This window comes from Stegodyphus dumicola, chromosome 5 (genome assembly GCF_044657685.1).
Source record: "Stegodyphus dumicola isolate Sdum_Otavi_A_Nest chromosome 5, ASM4465768v1".
NCBI classification, from domain to species: domain Eukaryota; kingdom Metazoa; phylum Arthropoda; class Arachnida; order Araneae; family Eresidae; genus Stegodyphus; species Stegodyphus dumicola.
The window spans coordinates 12,515,248-12,535,694 of NC_140772.1; the positions used below are offsets into that span (position 1 = coordinate 12,515,248).

The 20,447-nt window shown below is 34.1% G+C and overlaps 1 protein-coding gene across 1 annotated transcript in view; it reads right to left on the reverse strand.

Moving 5' to 3' along the window:
• Nucleotides 1–630: 630 nt before the first annotated feature.
• Nucleotides 631–20,447, reverse strand: part of LOC146997051 (uncharacterized) — a 64,932-nt gene continuing 45,115 nt past the window's right edge. Inside the window, exons 3-4 of the mRNA XM_085816455.1 lie at nt 13,426–13,740; nt 631–2,757 (exon numbers count right to left, since the gene is read on the reverse strand). Coding sequence (XP_085672581.1) covers nt 2,651–2,757; nt 13,426–13,740 — 422 coding nt within the window. The 3' untranslated portion in view covers nt 631–2,650. The remainder of the gene's footprint in view (nt 2,758–13,425; nt 13,741–20,447) is intronic.

Sequence of the window (20,447 nt, forward strand, 5' to 3'; positions counted from 1 at the left end):
CCCGATGTGTAATGTGCGTACGAGCCAGTTTCCCTTAGAAAGTCCTCCACGAAGGCATTCCTCCCTTAAGGCAGATATTGCTCTGACGTAATCTAATAAAACCAAACCAAACCAGAAAATTCTTTCAAATAATTTTTATGAAGTGCTATAAATGCTGCTTCCTTTATTTTTGTTCATACATGCGTATAAAAAATTTGCACGTGAGAGAATAAGTAATGGTAATTTGTTCTTAAAACGAAATGGCGAAGGAACATTGCGAATGTAATTATTATTTTCTTCTTTATGTAAGATGCATCTAAAATTTAAAATAGTTTTCTACTTCTAAAATGGCATAAAAATACATTTGATGTTAATAAACATTTTCAGCGTATTTAAGAAAGCGAATATGAAATTTTGAAATCTCACCGATTTCAAAATTTCATAATCCAAATAACTTTTAAATAAAAATATTATTTGCTGTTGTGTTGCTATGAATTCATGGATGATTACTCTGAAACTTATTACTGCCGAAATGTATTTGCCGAATTCCTTTTGATCTGAATTAAAATAATAATTGTAAGCATTCACTGGGAAAAAGTCTATTTAAACTTTGTAAATTTACAACTAGCATAAGTAAATAACAACAAAACATTCAAAATCAATTCATATTTATTTTACATTTGTTCTTGGATGTTTCTTTATAAAACGGCATATTTTATATACAGTTTTCAGTCATTATAGGACATACCTTGGAATAAATGTATAATGTATTATACACATTGTATTAGACATGTGTGTACATGTAATACATGTATTAAATAACAAGCTTCACATTGTATCATGATACGTTAGCATCAGCAAGCAAAAAATTATAATATTTATAAAATAATTCCAAAATGTTTTTTTTTATAAAGGATGCGTTATTATAAACGCAAAATACAAGGTAAAATATAAATGTGAACGTATAACAACATCAATTAACATTTCAAGCATATGCTGCTTATAAACAAACATTTCATATCCAGCAATATTCATATTTAAACGCCTAAAAAACAACACTCCGTTTTTCAGACATCTTACATGTGGAAGTGACAACAAGCATCTGAGACGTTTACATAGACAATACTTCACCGAGTTTAGTATGTATTTTTAGTTAACCAAAGGTTTTTTTTGATATTAAAATCTATAACGAAAGACTCAAGAAAATAAAAGTGGTTGATCTAAGGTGTACAAGGTTTTTTTTTTTTTTTTTTTTTTTTTTTTTTCCCTGACTGGAAACAAAATTACATATAGTACAGTATGCTTAGATTTGTAGCAAAAGTTACACTCCAAATTAGTTGTTTAAAATTTTATTTTCTGACTGAAAACACAATTACATATAGTACAGTATGCTTAGATTTGTAGCAAAAGTTACACTCCGAATTAATTTTTTAAAATTCAAAAACATTCATGAGTTTGTTATTGCTAATTAAATACTGAACCTATTAAAACTGCGTGGTGATCCTATATTAACGGATTTTAAAGAGTTCTTTTCGATAGATTCTTGATTCATTGTATAAAAGGGGAAAACATGGAGTATAATGTGTGTATGTGTGTGTGTATTTAATTATGGCAAAGCACACGAGGGCTATCTGCCTAAGGGAAGGGATCCCTTTCGTGGAGGACTTTCTAAGGGAAACTAGCTCGTATACACGTTACACATGGGGAAAACCACGAAAACGCCCATGCAGCCAGCCCGTTCGCGGGATTCGAACCTCGGACCGAACTACCAGTGTTCAGCGACTTTACCGCTCGGCCGCTGGTGGGCCATGGAGTACAGTGAGAACGAATTACAGATAAATAAGAGCTCCTGATTAATAAAGTTTGAAAGTTGATGCTTTTTATCAAAAATGCAATTATTTTCATTTTTGATCTATTTTATAATTTGTATTATTATTATTGAAAAGGATTAGTTTCTTGCAAAATCTTGACCTGTTTTGGATGTAATATGTCAACACTTCTGTCAGCTTATTCTCTTATAAAGAACTTTTTTTATAACAAATCATCATAAAAAAGGATCATATTTAATATTTCCCAATAGTTATGTTTATGAAAAGAGCCATGTTAATAAGGCTTAATTAAAAATTATGTTCTGAAAGGCTTAGGTCGTAACATTTGCGTTGCAACTGATCTTGTAGCTAAGTTTAGAAAACTGTTTTGCAAATTTAGGGAAAATATTTAAACATATAAAGGAATTTAAAAACTAATATAGATGCATATACTCAATATTATGTTTGTTAATGAGAGTTTTAATTGCAAACTTTGTAATAAAATTCGGAAAATGCTTTAAAAACTAGTTTCATAATGTAAATATATTAATAGATATTTTTTCCACCCATTTTATAAACCACTTTCGTAAATTTATTCGGTTTTTAATTCTTACATTTTATGCATTGGATTGCCATATAGATAATATATAAATAGTTATACCATATAGATAATATATAATAATATAAATAGTGATATGATTAATATTTTTATGCAGAATATAGGGATTTTTAACTGATGATATGTACAGGGAAAAGAATACATTCAGGCACTTTTCTTCTGAAATATCTGGCGTTCACCGCAATGACAAACATCTTGTCGAGCACCCATGAAAACTGAGATTTCCAGTACCGATAAAGTACCTTCAATGCCATAAAAAATTCCAAATGTAAGCTAACTTGACACTCCAAGCTAGAGGTAACCATGACAACCACGTTGTATGGGACGCTGAAGATAATTCGTGAAGGGCGTCTGTATAAAAGAGAAATATCAAATATTGTTAAAATGAAAGCATTTAAATAACTCATATAAAGCACAATAAATAGTGACTTATTCATAGAAATTTCACTTTTCGTGTAATTCTGTAGTCATAGTTATAATATTGCAGTGTACACTCAATTATCCGCTTTAATGCCGGGGAAGCAGTTCACGGATAACTGCAAAATACGGATAAGCTAAACTGTTAACCGTTAACCAGAGAACAGGGGCTCCATTACCTAGCTGACATGATGTCTGCCTTACACGGATTAAAGCCTCTGCCTCCAGAAGCTATTTATTATAACTAAGCAGAATAAGTTTACAGTGGCATACAAGGCCTTCAAGAACACAAGGACATAAGTAACATAGTCATTAATAGACCCTAAAGAAAGCATGTTACAAGTAGTACCTATAGCATTCAAACAATAAACCGAGTATACTTTCATAATTTGTACTGAAAATACGAAATACTTTCAAAACTGAGTCCAACTAATTTAAATAAAAACTATGGTACAAACAAACAAACAAAATATAATACATCCATTACTGTATTATATACAATTAATTTCAATTAGATTCACAATATCAAGAAGAACCATTCAGTTTAGAAAAAAATGCATAAAGATAAACTAAGACAATAATAAACTGCCAAATAAAATTTCTTCATATGAATTCATAATTAAGAACCAATAACTTTGATAACTGAACAATATTATCATAAAATACACTGAACCTGAGATATTATTACAATACAAAACATAAACTTGGTTTAAAAACAAAACCACTCCAAGTAATATAAAAACTCTACATAAGGTTCGCTGGCAACGCGATAGAAATACAGTACAAGAATAAAGCCAACATAAAGATATGAAAAATTTCCAATTCAAAAACCACATTCATTCAAAAATAAATCAAACATTCAAAAATAAGTCAAAGAAAATTATTATAAAATACTGCCTTAAATGCACATATTACAATATAGAACTCAAGTAAAACCAATAAAATTCACAAAAACAGGCCAACTATTCAATTCAGAAAAGTGCAAAAAGGTATACAAAATAATTATTCTAGATTAGGTTTGCTGGCATCGCTAAGACAAATGCAATACTAGAAAAATGGATAAGCTAAACTATTAATTTTCTTACGTATTGTGTGTATTTTGTTCTTCAAAACTATCAGTAATGTTACTTTATTTTTGAAGGCGTTTAAATATTTGTCGAATTTGCTACGTAAGTTTCGAAGTGTTATTTTATAGTTGTATTCGAATCCCCTTTGGTCAACGAAGTTCAAGAGAGTTTCAACAAAACTCATTGCTGTTTCAGGACTAATGCAATTGTAAGCGCCGTCTTCGCTTGTCATTTTCACTGCCACTCTGCCTCTTATGTTGTTTTGACGTTTGAAACGAGATAAATGTCACTCAAGCACTGAAAGTCCAGCTCAGTCGAATCGTCATTGAATCAAACCTCGGTATTTTCCCGATCGATTTTTAATTTTTCGGCATACAACTTCAGTTATTGCCTCGATGCTTTCACAATAGGTAAATCTCAGATTTTTTATATTCGCAGGAACCTTTCTCTATGATCGAATAAGTGTTATTGGTTGTACTTACGGCCAAGCTTTTGCTACTCCGTATAATGGCATCCAGTACAGTTAACATTTTATAAAATTTTATTAAATCATCATCTTCCTCAGCAAGAATTATGAGAAGACAAAGTAATCGTTGAGACTAAACCTAAAGACGCACTTCAGCCGTTTCTAGTGCATGCTATGACTTGCACGTGTTGTGTTTTCACACTCTCTTTCATAGCGTTAAGTGTGCGGGCGTGTGCTTAGTGATGCAAGGATAATCCGCACCCGGTTAATCGGCACTGTATATTGGTTCTTTCCATAGGCAATGCTGCTTTTGTGCTAACTCATTAAGTAATGCAAAAGAATTTCGGAAAAGATGGAAATATGCCACTGTAAGATCGCAAGAATTTAATCCATGAGAATCCAGCTTTAATCCAGCTTTTGTGCTAACTCATTAAGTAATGCAAAAGAATTTCGGAAAAGATGGAAATATGCCACTGTAAGAACGCAAGAATTTAATCCATGAGAATCCAGCTTTAATCCAGCTTTTGTGCTAACTCATTAAGTAATGAAAAAGAATTTCGGAAAAGATGGAAATATGCCACTGTAAGATCGCAAGAATTTAATCCATGAGAATCCAGCTTTTGTGCTAACTCATTAAGTAATGCAAAAGAATTTCGGAAAAGATGGAAATATGCCACTGTAAGATCGCAAGAATTTAATCCATGAGCCATTTTCTTCTCACATTGCCTTACATTTTGCAGCGTTTTTCATGCTGTCTGAGTTTGTTGCTCACATGAGTGCATCAGTACGAAAGAATATCACGTTAAAAAAAATCAATGTTTCGAAATGGTCAGCCTATGACCAAAGAGCATAACATCCTATCATTACAGTGAATTTTTTTTATAATCTAAGCTACTGTGCAATACCAAATGATTTTGCCTTTCCGATAGATTATAAACTACACATATCACCACCAACAAGTTGTGTCAAGGGTATCCAAAAGACACGATACTTTCAGAGGATAAGTAAATGACATTAAAAGTACCATATCACAGAAAATAAAGACTAGAAAGTTCTTTTAGAATGCCACAATTGCGTTTGCAACAAAATCTGCAGGCAAACTGAATAAGGACTCCCAGCAGAGAAGAGCCTTTACGTCTGGTAGTCCACGATATATATCCGCAACAGATCTCGGATAAAAACCCGGTTTCATTTTAGCCAGGCGCATCATTGTTAGGCACATTAAGATGAGAGTAAAACCCTCCTCAGTTATGAGCTGAGATTTAGAACATAGAATGATGCTTGACAAATAGTCGTCTGGAGAAAGCCAGGGACAAGCTGTTATCTCTCCGACATAACAGAAATCGCCCACTTTGGTGAAATGGAATCTCTGTGTGAGGAATCATAATATTGAACGGTCATGCTCAAATGCATGACTTCGACACAAGCACCATGACGGCACTCTGTTACGGGATCATTTTTTTTTAACCTCTGAGAGGCTTTTCCAGTGAGCTGTTATATTATGAGTTCCCAGGATTTTATTTTTAAAGCGAGGCTGCACAGAGCTTCACTGGAGAATCATTTTCCGGACTAAGTATATGTTGCCGTATGGTGTGGCTAGTGAAGTCGCCGACATAAGACCTTGGTTTGGTTTTAAACGAAAGGTACTTGTTGTAAGTGGAATTTCAAATAACTAAACACTTGAAGTCTTTGCAGCATCATATTTCCAACAAGACATGTTTGAAATGTTTTTGTGAGCTGCATAAAATTGTTTGTGGCTATAATCCACAACATCATTGTCATTATGAGAATTCTTGTGAGGCGTGTTATAAATTTAAAGCTGTGTAGCTTATTAACTTCGCCATTCTGGAAATACGAGGTGTCATGTTTTGGCCAAGATTGATTTCGTTCGCATATCTCAAAATATTCACCCACCGTTGTATTTTAAAACCTTGTTACTATTGACTAGGACTATTACCTGTCCAACAGCATTTCCCCCCCCCGGGGGTTGACTCAGGCGAACGCCTGGGAAGTACTGGCTAGGATCTGTACCTAGGCAGTCTCAACCACGGGGGTATACAAATTATCTTCACAGGACTAGAACCCGAGTATTGTACTCAGGTTGGTTCAGGCTTGGCAGGGACCGTACTGGTACTGTCGTGTCTGTTCCTTCGGCTGTGGTGCAGCTACATGGTGCATTTGTCGACTGAGTTCCCGGGGGTTTGACCCCATTCAGTTTTCGTGGCGGGGACTGACAAAGCGGACAGAGCACCTTAATACAATGTGGTTTTGCCGATGGAGTGGTGCCCGGAGGCAAGGTGACAGCGTTTTAAAATTAGCAACGAAGCGTTCTGGGCAATGCTTATTAAAAGCCGGACGGGGACTGCGGGGGTTGCGCCTGCGAGAACGAGGTCCCACGGGTGTTGGATATTTCAAACTCTTAATGGGTCCCGTATAATGAGGACCTCGGTGGGAGGTCCTTCACCCGGTGTGTCTGTCCAACAGCATTCGGCTTCTTTGTAAGGAGTTTTGTTAATATAAACCAAATATTTTTCGAGATGTCACGCATTTTGTCTTCGTAACCTTAATTTTGGACACCAGTGTAATTTTGTTGAAAAAGAAAGTTTTAGGCGTGCCAGTTTATATTTAACTATATTTATGCAATATATATTAATATATGCATCACTCAACATCTATATCAATTTTTGCTACGGGCTCCTTCAAACGTTAGCAATTTTTTTTTTTTTTTCAAAACAATACACAAAATAATTTTATTGATCTTAATTTTTTTTGTAAAAAGTGTCCTTATCCAAATCTGTGATTTAATACCAGGAATTCAGTCATATTTATGAAATACATCATAGATAGCATTTAAAAAATTTGCCATTTATTATCAGAGTCGAATTCATGGTATAAGAATTTATTCTTTTGAACAAATTAACTTAAAGAAGATCCTCTCGTAGGTGGGGAAGCTTTGTTTATTTGTTTGTTTATTATTTACTAAACGCTACCTGAAAATGAGACTTTTCTCTGCAACTTAAATCTTCGCTAAAAGGAGTTTAAATAAGCAAAAACGTCTCAGACGATTATTGGCTTTCTTTGAAAACTGGTGTGTTTTGAAAACGGTCATTGGCTTACTGTATGCTTTGAAAATTGGTTTGTCTGCCATAGAATACAATTTTCTTTCTTTATTTTGCTTCGGTTATGTATGTAGTGTTTCTTCTTATTTCGTGAAATATATGCTACATGTTCCTACTTTGTATCTGTATTACTGCTATTTATTCCTTTTTTCTTTGAGAAGTATATCCATGCATTAGTAGCACCGTATTTCACTACATAATAAAATGTAATATATTCCAAATATAATAACTTCTTATTAAATTGAGAGCTTGCATTGTTATCTATCAGTCTCAGATCAAGTATATTAAAAAAATTCATTATCATATACAAAAGCTTTTTAAACTTAGCGCAGGAACACCTTTGTGAGTTACGGAAATTTTTGGAAGCATTTTATTATGTTTAATTCGAAAAATGCCCTTTCTGAAGAAACCAAGAAGTAAGAAGAAAAGCAGACGATCGTCATCAAAGGAGGTGTTCGAAATTACGTTCTAAACGTATCCTTAGCTTAGGATAGGCAAGGGTGGTACGGTAGATTGGCCAGCAAGATCACCAGGCCTCACCGGCATTGACTACTTTCTCTGGGCCTACCTTAAGACATTAGTGTGCAAAATCCCTGTCAGAAGTGCTGAGGAACTTGTTGCACGTATCGTTATAGCTACTGGGGTCTACGGATTATAATTATTTTCATATACTTGCAGGGAATAGCGTTTCTCATAATTGATAATTTGTTGAATGTCAACCCGCGTTTGTTTCAAAGCAAAACACCACCGAAAAGGCTAAATCGTAAATGCTGAAGTAAGTCTTTAAGTTTTACGCCATACCGTTTTTCTTCCCGCTGAAGCTTGCAAAAAAATAAGATAAGATAGCTGACTCTGAGGCACATTGATAGCAATGCAAAAGGAGAAAATATTTAACCGCTACCTCTTATTAATAAAAGCTGAAATTATCTATGGAAAACACCAGTACAATTATTACGTTTATGAGGTATTTTCTTCCTCCTTTCCGCATGCCTTCGTGGAGTAACGGTAGCACACTCGGCACGTATTCGAGAGGTGCAAATTCGAGTCCCGGCAAAGGCATTCCTCATACTTCATGTCTCTTGTTTAAAAAAACCTAATGATTCTACAGTCGCGCCCTAACTAAAAGGTGATGAATGATGATTCTTCGACACCTGGACTTGGCGATTGGGTCCCTAATCCTGCCTAAAAAATAGTGTATATAAGGTATTTTCTTCTTCCTTTTTGCAAGCCTTCGTGGTGTAACGGTAGCACACTCAGTGTTTATTCGAGAGGCACATGTTCGATCCGAGGGTACTGCTCATTTTTCGTGTTTCCTACTTCAAAAATACTAATGACTTGTCAATCCAATGACTATTTATGTATAATTACATCCTAATAACTTATATATGTATAATTTAAACCTATCCACTTATTTTATTTTTAGGTTCTAAATCTGAACTAATTACAAGAATGAAAACTTCCATTAAACAGGAGATTTAAAGAATTAAAATTTTCGCCTAGGAAATAGATTTTAATTCAAGTATATTCCGACAGAAAGTTTAATGTGGGTGGAAGAAATTTTACTTAAAGCTCGGTCCATGTCATGCAAATCTTTTTGTCTTTCGCCTGAAGATAGAAAGATCAGTGTATTCACAATACTTCAAATATTTGCATATGTTTTTCGTTTACGAAGTCTAAAGCTTTCACACTGAAGATGTTTCCTTTAATTTTCTGTTGCCTCATTTTGGAGAGAACTTTTCTATTCAAATAAGCAGACGCAAACCAAATTATACTATTTAGTCCAGTTGTAAAAAATGTCCATTATACTATTGTCCGTTTTTTAAAACTTTATACAGTAACAAAATGCTTTAAAAATAAATGCTTTAATCTCTTTCACGAATAAAATTCTAATGACGATACTTCGGTAATAAATACGTTTAGTTAGGTGAAATTATTCTGATAATAAACATTGCGCATTATAAAATACTGATGGATTCATTAATGCAACGTCAAAACTAGATCTATAACTACAAAATCATAAAAGAAATACCACTATTCAGATCTTCATAATTGTCTTAGAAAAGACTGCAGTTTAAAGAAAACCTATTAGGGTCTGATTTTGTCAATTTCAAAAGTATAAAAAAAGAACAAGGAAACTTTAACTCTCAATTTCAAGTGCTCCATTTTTATCACCGAATTTTACGATCTGGATTTAATGGGTTTCTATCTCATGAAATATTCAGCAAATAGAGAAAAGTCCAACAAAGCAAAAGAACACGTTTCCTTCAAAGAAGGAAGATATTAAAGGGAAAAAAAAAACGATTAAAGAATAAGAACTGTTTTAATACGAATGCTTTCCAGCCTTTGCATATTTCTCTCATTATCTAAAATTTTTCTCTAGTTTTACGCTTTGCTTTTAATTATTTTTAATATCCAAATATGGCGGTGAAAATATTTCAGTCATTCTAATTATGAATGAGACTAATTCATCTATTTGAGTTACATATAAAATTAATGATTAAATGCTTAAATACAGGGTGTTTATAAAGTCCCGGACCCATTTTGATGTTTAATAACTTAGAAAATAATGAAGATATAAACAAACTTATGGTTTATGCTTTCCGGTCTAAGATACTTACGTGGTACTTTTAAAAAGTGTACATAAAAATGTGTGCACATAAAAATTACCGTATTTAACTATGATTGGGTAAATGTGTACCAAAATAACTTGATAATAAAGATTGGTGAACCGTCGTTTGATTAATAAACAATCTGAAAATAAAGATTGGCGATTCGTCAAGATCCAGGTTTTTTAGCTTCTTCTGCATGCCTTTCCACTAAGCCATGACGACTGTCGAAAGTTAAAAGTACCGGTGTCTTCTACGTAGTTAAAATACTACATTTATTTTAAAGACGTCATATTTTTCTGCGTAGCCATAATGGCTAAGTTGAAAAGGCAGGAAGAAGATGTTAATAAAACTAATTTCGGTGAGTCACCATCTTTACTTTTGCACATTTCAAAATCATCTCTTTGTCAGACAAATCACTTTTCAATCATAGTTGAATACAATAAATTTTATGCACACGGGTTTTAAAAGTACGACGTAAGCATAAGCAGTGCACAGATGTTAGCAGAGTAGAAGTTAAGGAAAAGAATGGCATATTTGCTTGCGAAGCGGTATTTATACTAAGTAGATGCATAAGTATAACTGTGATTGGTTAATTTTAGGTTTTAGTTAAATTTTTCAAGCAGCGATGTGTAACATGGAAAGATCACAAATTTGGGGAAACAGATGAATTAAGGGGGAGAACATAGTACTTAGAATAGTTAATCTTGAGGTCGCCAGTCATTTCTTAAAGCAGCCATCGTATTTTTTTATATTATATATTATATATATATACTTATTTAATAGATTTTGTAGTAGAATGCAGGCGGTTGAATGCGTAATGAACAACGAGAACTTTGATGGCTTAGATATGTTGAAACTCCAATCCACAATGAATAAGAAATTTGACAGTTGAGGTAGGTTTAATTCGACTTTTATTTCAGCAAACATGTTGCGACCGCAATCAAGTTGGCACATTAATTGTACCTGTTTCCTAAACGTTTACATTTTAGATAAATTTTTCAGTAAGAAAGAAGAAGCTGACAAGCTGCAATCCAGCTAGGCCAAAGCGTAGAAAGCAAGTGCGTTATGTTTAGGATGAAATCTTAATCCAGACTGAGCTAGTTTTGGTTTTCAATGTACGTATTTTAACTGAATAGTTAATACTGCTGTAAAATTAATATTGGCTGTTTGAGTTTTAGTTCCATTTACATCATCATAATTTTTTAAGAGTCATATGACATAGATTAATATTGAATGTCCAGTCGCGGTAAAATAGCTTCCCCGCAAAGCAGGTTTAGGGTTGCCAGAAAACGGCGTGGAAGCGCAGGGTTGCCATATTTGGCGAGATATTGTCCATTTGGCGACAAAATCGATGATATGCTACAGACAGGTGGAGAACATGTTACGTTTTTCTATACGTTGAGGGTTTGAGAGTGATTAACGACAAGGCTGAAGTAACGGAACACAATTTATTAGCCAGTATATTACTCAGGACAGCTCCAAAATTGCGCTTACAGTCGTTGAGAACCACTATAAGCACGCTGAAACAATCAGCTACACGGCCCTCAGACCTTCAGTCTATAGCGGTGAAGACAGCTTCATGGCAAAGCACCAAAGTACAGCTCCCGACCCTGCTCGGTCGTTCTCGGAACTCTGTGTACTTGAGAGCCTCCCCAGCTTCAGGGCAAAGCACCAGATCACAGCTCCCGACTCTGCACGCTCGTTCTCAGAACTCTACGTACTCTGGAGACTCTCCACGCTACAACTCGCTATGCACTCGACGATACACTACATTACAGCTCCCGACTCCGTTCGGTCGTCTCGGAGCTCAACACACTTTAAGCTCAACGATGCGCTAACCTTGCGATACACTAAGAGACTCTCTCGATGCACTCGACGACCAACTCGTCACTAGACTACGAGATACTCCCTTACTGACTATTATCCTTCCAGCACGCGCGCTTGGCAATTTTACATCAGCACGCTCGCGTCGTATTTTTTACGATATCCGTTATTTTACCGTTTTTGGCGCGAAAAACGACAGAAATGAGTGAATGTTGATAATAAATTTGTTAAGAAATAAAATATCTATCTTATTACTGCAAAATACAAGTGATATCACATTCAAATATAAATAAATTATTTTTAAGTTCTTATGTTAGTGAGATGGAAATGAAATGATGTATTTCATTATAGAAAATTTTAAATTTATTATTTAATAATTATACTTTAAAATCGAAGCTAATTTTAATATTCATCAAAGACAAGTTCATCAAACACCTTGGTGGAAAAAAAAGTAATTTTAGCGTTACTTACTTCTGCAAGAAAATTTACTTCTTACTGGTTATAAAAACGCACTTTAAACTAACTTTAATGATTTTATTTATTTCTAAAAAACAGAAATAAAAGAAAATAAAGAATGGAAATCGCTATTGTTGTCCCATCCAAAGGTTTCCTTGTCTTCCTTTTCTTCATCAGATAATTCTTGAAGAATCCGAACAAAATCAGCTGGTTGAACATATTTTTGCCATGAAAACTGGTATAAAATTTACAGAGCCAAATGTATTCAAATTAAAATAATACACGATAATTAATAACACAAAATTACAAAATATTTGAGGAAAAATATTTTCCGAATTTTAAAACACGACCACGCGCGTGTCGTAACATTTATGTAACAGCTGCCACGTAGCAAAAAAGCCCAGTTAAAAAAAAGTCAAATGACTTCCTATTGGCACAATCCATGTTTTGGGGAATGGTACAAAGGAGGAATAGAAATGACCTTCAGACGTCTCACCATGCGAAAAATGTGCATTAAAAACTGAATTTATCGTAAATTTTGCGCATACGAGCGTCCTGGAAGGTTAAACTTTTAAATTGCTGATAACTCTACAACTATTGCACGTTGACTCGGCTAGTCACTCGCTCTCCGCATACCAACAGGGTTTATATAGCTTTTGGCTTGCGTTCGAGAACATTCTGCGCCAAATCGATAAGAAATCGTTCTAGAAGGTTCTCCATGTCTTTGGCATATCGACACTTTTGTCGCCAAATGGGCGATTTCTCGCCAAATATGGCAATTTTGCCTTCCCTTGCCATTTTCTAGAAACTCTATACCTGCTTTGCAAGGAAGCTATCTTACAGTGGTCAGACATTTCGTAGCAATATAACGCATGATTTATGTATCATAGTTTTATTCACATGTAACTTGCACATGTTTAAATAAGTAAATATGCAGTGAATCAAGTTTCCTATGAAACTGTAACATAAAAACACTATAAAGACCACATAGTACCAAAATATTTTATAGCATAAAACTGTGCATGCAGAGCACTAATTAAAGATATTCTTGATTTACTTACCAGGGTAATATTCGATTCTCTTTGCTTTCAAGTAATTGGTGCCGGGAAGTTCAACCAAGCACTCAAAGACTGAGGCTCCGTTTTTAGAAAGTTCACTGGCATTGAACGTCCTGTACAAATACGCGTCATAGACACCTGAAGGTTTGGATATGGAAACAGTTATGACGTCGGAAACTTCTTGCCGAGCGCTTCCGTTTGACGATTCGAGGTATAACTTTAATACAGGTTTTGGAAACAGTCCTAATGCTTCACAGGTTACATTCACAGACGAATCGCTCAGTTCCCTGTACGACAGCTCGAATTCGTTAGCAGGAACTAGAAAAGAGGAATAACATTATATTAAATATAAAATGAAATAATGAAATAAAAACTAGAGAATAGCAAAGGAATGCAAAGTTGGCATATTTGGCGAGAAATCGCCCATTTAGCGACAAAAATTGTCGATATGTCATAGACGGATGGAGGACCTTCTGGAACGATTTCGTACCGGTTTGGCGCAGAATGTTCTCGAACGCAAGCCAAAAGCTATATAAACCCTGTTGGTATGCGGAGAGTGAGTGCCTAGCCGAGTCAGTTAATAGTCAGTGAGCGAGTGTCTTGTAGTCTAGTGTATAATGCAGGGTTGGCCAAACTTCATGTCAATAACAGCCACACGTTTGATTTCAGTTCGAGAGCCGCATCTAGATTTTCCAAAAGCCACAAGTTCATATTTACATCATTATAGAAGTAGTGGAGGAGGTTTTAAATAGAAAGGAATTTCTGATAACTTTGTAGAAAGAGTCTAAACTAATTAATTACTTCTTTTTGGACACTGAAATAGTTTTAGTTTACCATATTTCATACATATATTTTATATGCACGAGCCGTACAAATTGCCTGCGAGAGCCATATCAGGCTCGCGAGCCGCACTTTGGTCACCCCTGGTATAATGTCTAGTGTAGTCTAGTATGTGTACAATTTTATAAACAACACGTATGAGGTGTCCTCTAGGTTTGTAAATATTCAAAAATTATATTAAATAAATAAACTGTCATATCAAAGTGTACCTAAAGACATGTAGCAAAAGCACATTTATTTGGGCATAATTTTCATTTTTTTTCTAATCGAACCTCAGATCCCTCAGTCCTTAAGAACGCACTAATATAACTGCACCAAAGCCGTTCACTACACCTTTCAAAATAGCGATTAAGCTCTATGGATCGAGCGCTCTTTTTCAGTATGTGCATACATTGTCTAATGCCACAATTAAAACTAAGACACATTCTAGACATTCCATAGAAAACTTAACGAAAATAAAATTATGAGGCCTTGTTTCTAAACAATTCGATTAAAAATTGCAGAAGATAGCATTAGAGAGTTTCAGGATATAGAACTACTTAGAAGATCTCTGTAATCAGAGTAACTGATGTGTGAAGAATAAATATAAAATAACTGCGGTAAATCCTCACACAATGATTTCTGAAGGCTCTGCAGCATCAGTGAACAAAGAATCTTCTTATTAGCTCCAGTGAACATAGAATACTCTTATTATAGTAATTCAGTACACAGAAAGTGATATAAAGACGTAATGAATCCTACCATCTGATAATGGTCTGGATTCTGAGTAACAAAATTCGAAAAGAAATATCGTTTGTGTCAGTAACAGAAAGGATGAGCACACTGATGATTAATGAAGGAAATCTCACATGCTTCATGAACAACCCTTCGTATTCATCGAACAGACGACTTGGAAGAATTCGACTCGTTATACACCAAATTATTCACATCAACATGAAAGCATTATATCCTTCCCGTTATGCAAAGAAAACGATCAAGCATTTATTTATGAATAATGCCGACTCAGCCTGCAGCATGTGAATGCGAATATACGTGATGTTGACTATTTTCATCTCCTCTTTAACGGATTTCATCTCATCTTTTCCTGTCCAGCATCCATCTTTTCTTTCATTTCTTCTTTAAATGATGCTTGGCCAGCTTCCATCTTTTTTTGGAACGCAGCAAAAGCACTGATGAGCTGCCTCAAGTGTTCTTCCGTCGCTCTTGTTATTGGCATTCAAACCCCACTCCTGACGCCGAAAATTGTTGCGTGCTTACAACTTTAAAAAATACATAGTAATATATGGTGATACTCCCGAGTTACGCGATAGGGGACCGGAGCAATGCACGTAAGTCGGATTCGCGGATGTCAAGGGTTTATTTTGCATATATGCATATGAATTTTAGTTAAAGAGGGCTAAAAGTACATTTGCCGAGAAAAAAAGCGTATGTAGTTTCATAATATATTTTTGCAAAATAATATAAAAATGTCTTATTTCGATACCGAAGGTTCATTAAATTTGGCTCATTAATTTGCTTCATTAAATTGGTTCATTCATTAAAATCGTCAGACGATCCAATTCGTAGTTATAAAACAGTTGGAAAAGAATATCAAACGCAGTTCTTCACTTCTGCTGTACCGAAGAATAAAATAATGACTGCTCTGTGTATATAATAAACATGAAGCAGTTGCATTGTCTGCGAACATAATTATGACTTAAGTTCAGTTTTCGAAGAAGGGTGTGGCATTTTAGAGCCTTTAGACTAAACTGTTTATGTTCTGATGCACATTGTTGCTCTCTCCGGACCTGAAATCATTCAGTGCTGCTGGAACCTTTTGTATTTCTTTCAAAGTTAGCACTAATGTGTTGACAGAGTGATGTTTTGTTTATCAGCAATTTTCGAATTACTAAACTCTAAACGAAAATTAATTATATAAATGCATACAATGCACTAGAAAAGACTGATTGGACTGTGAGGAAGACAACAACGACAGTGATGATGACGAGGGCTTGCAAGCTGTAGCAGACGCCACAGTTCCAGCAGCACTGAATGATTTGAGGCGTAGAGTGAGCAACAGTAATAGTTGACGCGATTCAAGATACGGAACCGTAGAAATGTAAATATCTTATTAGGTATTGCGATGTTAATATTACTACGCAACAACTTATAGGTTTCTTTTAAATAAATAATATTGTCATATTTAACGGTAATTTATGTGTAAATACTTTTCATTTATCGTGTTATAACGTATTTTATGTTAATTTATCAATTATTATGACATAAAACGTTACTATAGCTTCTTCTTTCCCCAGTTCTCACTAAATGCAGTTATTAAAGTCGAAGGTTCTGAACGCATTACAGCTTTTGGGCAGCTTCGTCAGTAGGTTACGTCCTATTGCCAGCTCTACTAGAGACTATTTTGACTTCAGCCATTTCGTTAGCCGTCGTTAATAATGCGCCGTTAAAATACTTAAACCAATCTAAGAAAACTATTTTGTAAAAAGATTATTTTATGTGACATGAAGTCGGATACGGCCGTAATTTGCTTTCTAGTCTAGTAGAGTCTGAAGGACATTGATTTACACTTCTGAACAACTAGATCTTTACAAGGTTCTTGCTTACAATCGTGTCCTCCGGAAATTAAATTATACGCGTAGTTTTCCCCTCTTGATTTTATACGATTAAAATCAGTAAAATCTGCCTAAAAACGGTATCAGATACGATAGTCAGATATCTAACAAAATAAAGTATTTTAGGCTTAAAAGTTATTTAGTTTTATCTACAATTCCTGTTTGAGCTGAAATATTTCTTTCTTTTATGTTCTACACTTATTGCCATGAGGAAAATAAGTAAGAATAAGTTTTTTAAAAAAATGTTTGCTCAGTAATTTTACTCTTTGAAAAATCTAAGCTTACTCTGTATAGAAGAAGTAAAATGTACTAATGTTTCTTCTGGCTTCGTGTTAATAGTCTTCGTGTTGATCACCTCGCCTGAGTTTTCTAGTGAAATAACAAACTCAAAAGAAGGTTTAAAATAAACATTTTATATTTATTTTGCATTTTTTTTACTAAAAGTTACCTCTAAACTTGTTGTTAATTCTTATTTCAACTCACGAATAATCATCAGAATTCTCTCTCTCGAAAGCCAAAGAACTTCATAACGGAACAACAACGATTGATACTCTGATCCCATTTCATCACATGAAATTTCAACAATTTGATGTGGCAGCACATGCCTACCCCCGACTTCTTTCATAAGGTCGATTTCGGCTAAAACTCTCATTTGTTTTTAAATTTAACTTTTTTAAAGGCCACTTTGTTAGCTATCAAAAACGCCTTATGTTTTCTTAATATGTTGATATGTTGATTAGAAGTGAAGATATAGCAGTTTGTCCGACAAAATACAAATCGGAAGTTACTTTCTTCCACACCGGAAGTCAAAGTTTAGAGGACAGATTAAAGATGCAGTTTTCACCTTTTTTTATGTTATTTTTTAATTAAGTAATTTTAAGCATTTCAGTATGTCTGGAGAATCTGACAAAATATTTTTGTTGCGTGTTTTCTTATCTTCGTTCGACAAGTGAATAGATGTGCATATATGTCATGTAAAGTTAATTTGAAAACTTTATATGGGATTTTTGATTTTTTTTAATGATTTTTGTTCACAGCAACCAAGATAAGTCTAAAATGTCCATAGAGAATCACTTGAAATTTTGAACGTAACGTTTGTACGTTATTATGCATGATGTAGAATGAAAATGTGTTCTGCATACATAATTGAAGAGGGCTCACCAGCGGCCGAGCGGTAAAGTCGCTGAACACTGGTAGTTCGGTTCGAGGTTCGAATCCCGCGAACGGGCTGGCTGCTTGGTTTTTTTCGTGGTTTTTCCCATGTGTAACGTGCATACGAGCCAGTTTTCCTTAGAAAGTCCTCCACGAAGGCATCCCGCCCCTTAGGCAGATAGCCCTAGTGAGCTTTGCCAGAATTAAATACACACAACATAATTCAAGAGAACATAAAATCTTTGTTTTAGATATAAATAACAAGTAAATGTTGAAATTTATTCTTATCCAGTGTCTGTCACAAAGAGTGATATAAATTATCTCTTAAATACATATTCCGTCTCCATCGTTAAGGTTATGTACTTATAGTTTTAGAATTCCAAACGCTCTGAAGCCAATCATCCGACAAGGGCCTTTTGAGAATATTTATTTTGACTTTTTGCTTCAGAGAAACTGCAAAGTATTCAAAAAATACTTATATAAATAATTAATGAAACATTTTACAAGCAAATCTTCTTCTATCGTTTACTGAAAAGCGTGTTTACAAGTTTTGTATAAATAATAAAGACTTGCACAATTCTTTTATTACGCAGTTTTATTTATTTATGTACAGAAACTTAAGCAGAAATTTTCGCATAAAAATGAACAGTATTACAGCATATATTTTTTTAATCAGAGAAAACGCTTTTTGAATTAGAGATATCCATCTATTGGAGTAAGATGACTTTTTGATACGCCTTAAGGATTTTCAATTTTAAATGCGTTACTTATGTATGTATGCTTCCATGTGGGTGGGCTAAGAAGGCGACCAGTCACTCAGTGACTGGTACTGGACTACTGGTTATTTTGGTTGAATTTTTAAGTAGATTACGTATTACACTGCATATTAAATTAAAATATTTTTATTATTAAACTATTAGAAATATTGTTAACAATATCAAAAGAACAAACTAAAAAATATGATGTGTACACCACATGACTTCCTCGTACGGAATATTAAATTATACGCATTTTTTCTTGCATTTCATTTAAACATATTGGATTGAATTAAATCTACTTGGCCGATAGCGCATAAACCGCAATAGAATAAATGCATTCTTTAAAATTCACTCTAGTTTTTGTTTACCATAGCGACACTCTGGTGCTAGATTCACTTAACAGTATTATATTTCGTTCATATTATAACTTATAATGCACATAATTTATATCATTTAAAGAATAGAATTATCTAATCGTTGCCACATGTTCTATTCAAATACTATAATAAAGCTAGAATGATATATAAAAGAAATTAAGCAAACAAAACAAAAAAGAAACAGTTTTTCACTGACGATTCAGTATTTCTCATTCAATTAATTCAGTTTTCACTTCGCGAGAAGGCAAAAATACATAAAAACACAAAATATCTACATTAAAAATTACGAAGTAAATCTTAAACACTTATTTCCTCGCAAAAATTCCAGAAAGAATTAAGCATGATTTAATTGGCAATAATAAATGAAGGCGTTATCTTTGCTGTAGCAAAGCTAAGTTTCTCTAGATTGGCCACACAATCCACTAGTTTGCTGTTTCAAATGTAAACAATCAATGGCCGCCATGGAAATAAAAGCTTAGCGGCACTTAAACAACTTTAAAATTCTTGATAATTCTAAAAATATTGCATACAGATTTACTAAAGGCATAGAAACCTTAACCGGAAGATAAAAACAACATAATTCAATCATTTTTAAAGCAAAAACATACAATTTACAAACATAAGAGTAAAGAAACTGAGATCACTGAGCCGGGTAACAGAGTGGATATATATATAAATATATTTATATACGTTTGGTGCGGCCGATTGGAACCAAAAGACGAGGTGCACATCTACATGTTATAGCAGTCTTATATACAAAATTTCAACGTTCTGAGGCTACTCGTTTTTGAGTTATGCGAGATACGTACGTACATACGTTCGTACAGACGCCACGAAAAATTCTCTTCAGAAATTATTTTAAAGCAGTTTTATAATTTTTTTTGAAGGAAAACAGTATTTTATTCTTTCGTTACGTACAGATATCATGCAAAAACATCGTTAAATTGCATTCGATAGCGGTCAAAATGGATATTTTCGTTGAAATATGCTGCCCGAAACTTTTCGCGATTACAATACTTCCTTTTTACTTCGTACTAGGAAGTAAAAACAATATTTGAATGTATGGAACCGATTATTTGGAAAGCAAATACAATCGTTATCCTCATTACATCAGGAATTGACTAATGGAAAGAGTCTCTCTAATCGAGAGTTTCAAAGCGTTCTATTTACAGTGGAATTTCGATATTGAATGCATCACTTCACTAACAATTCCATTCACGAACCAATTATCTGAACAAAAAATGCCTCGAATCACGAACGTTGTCTGCAATTATGAATCATCAAGT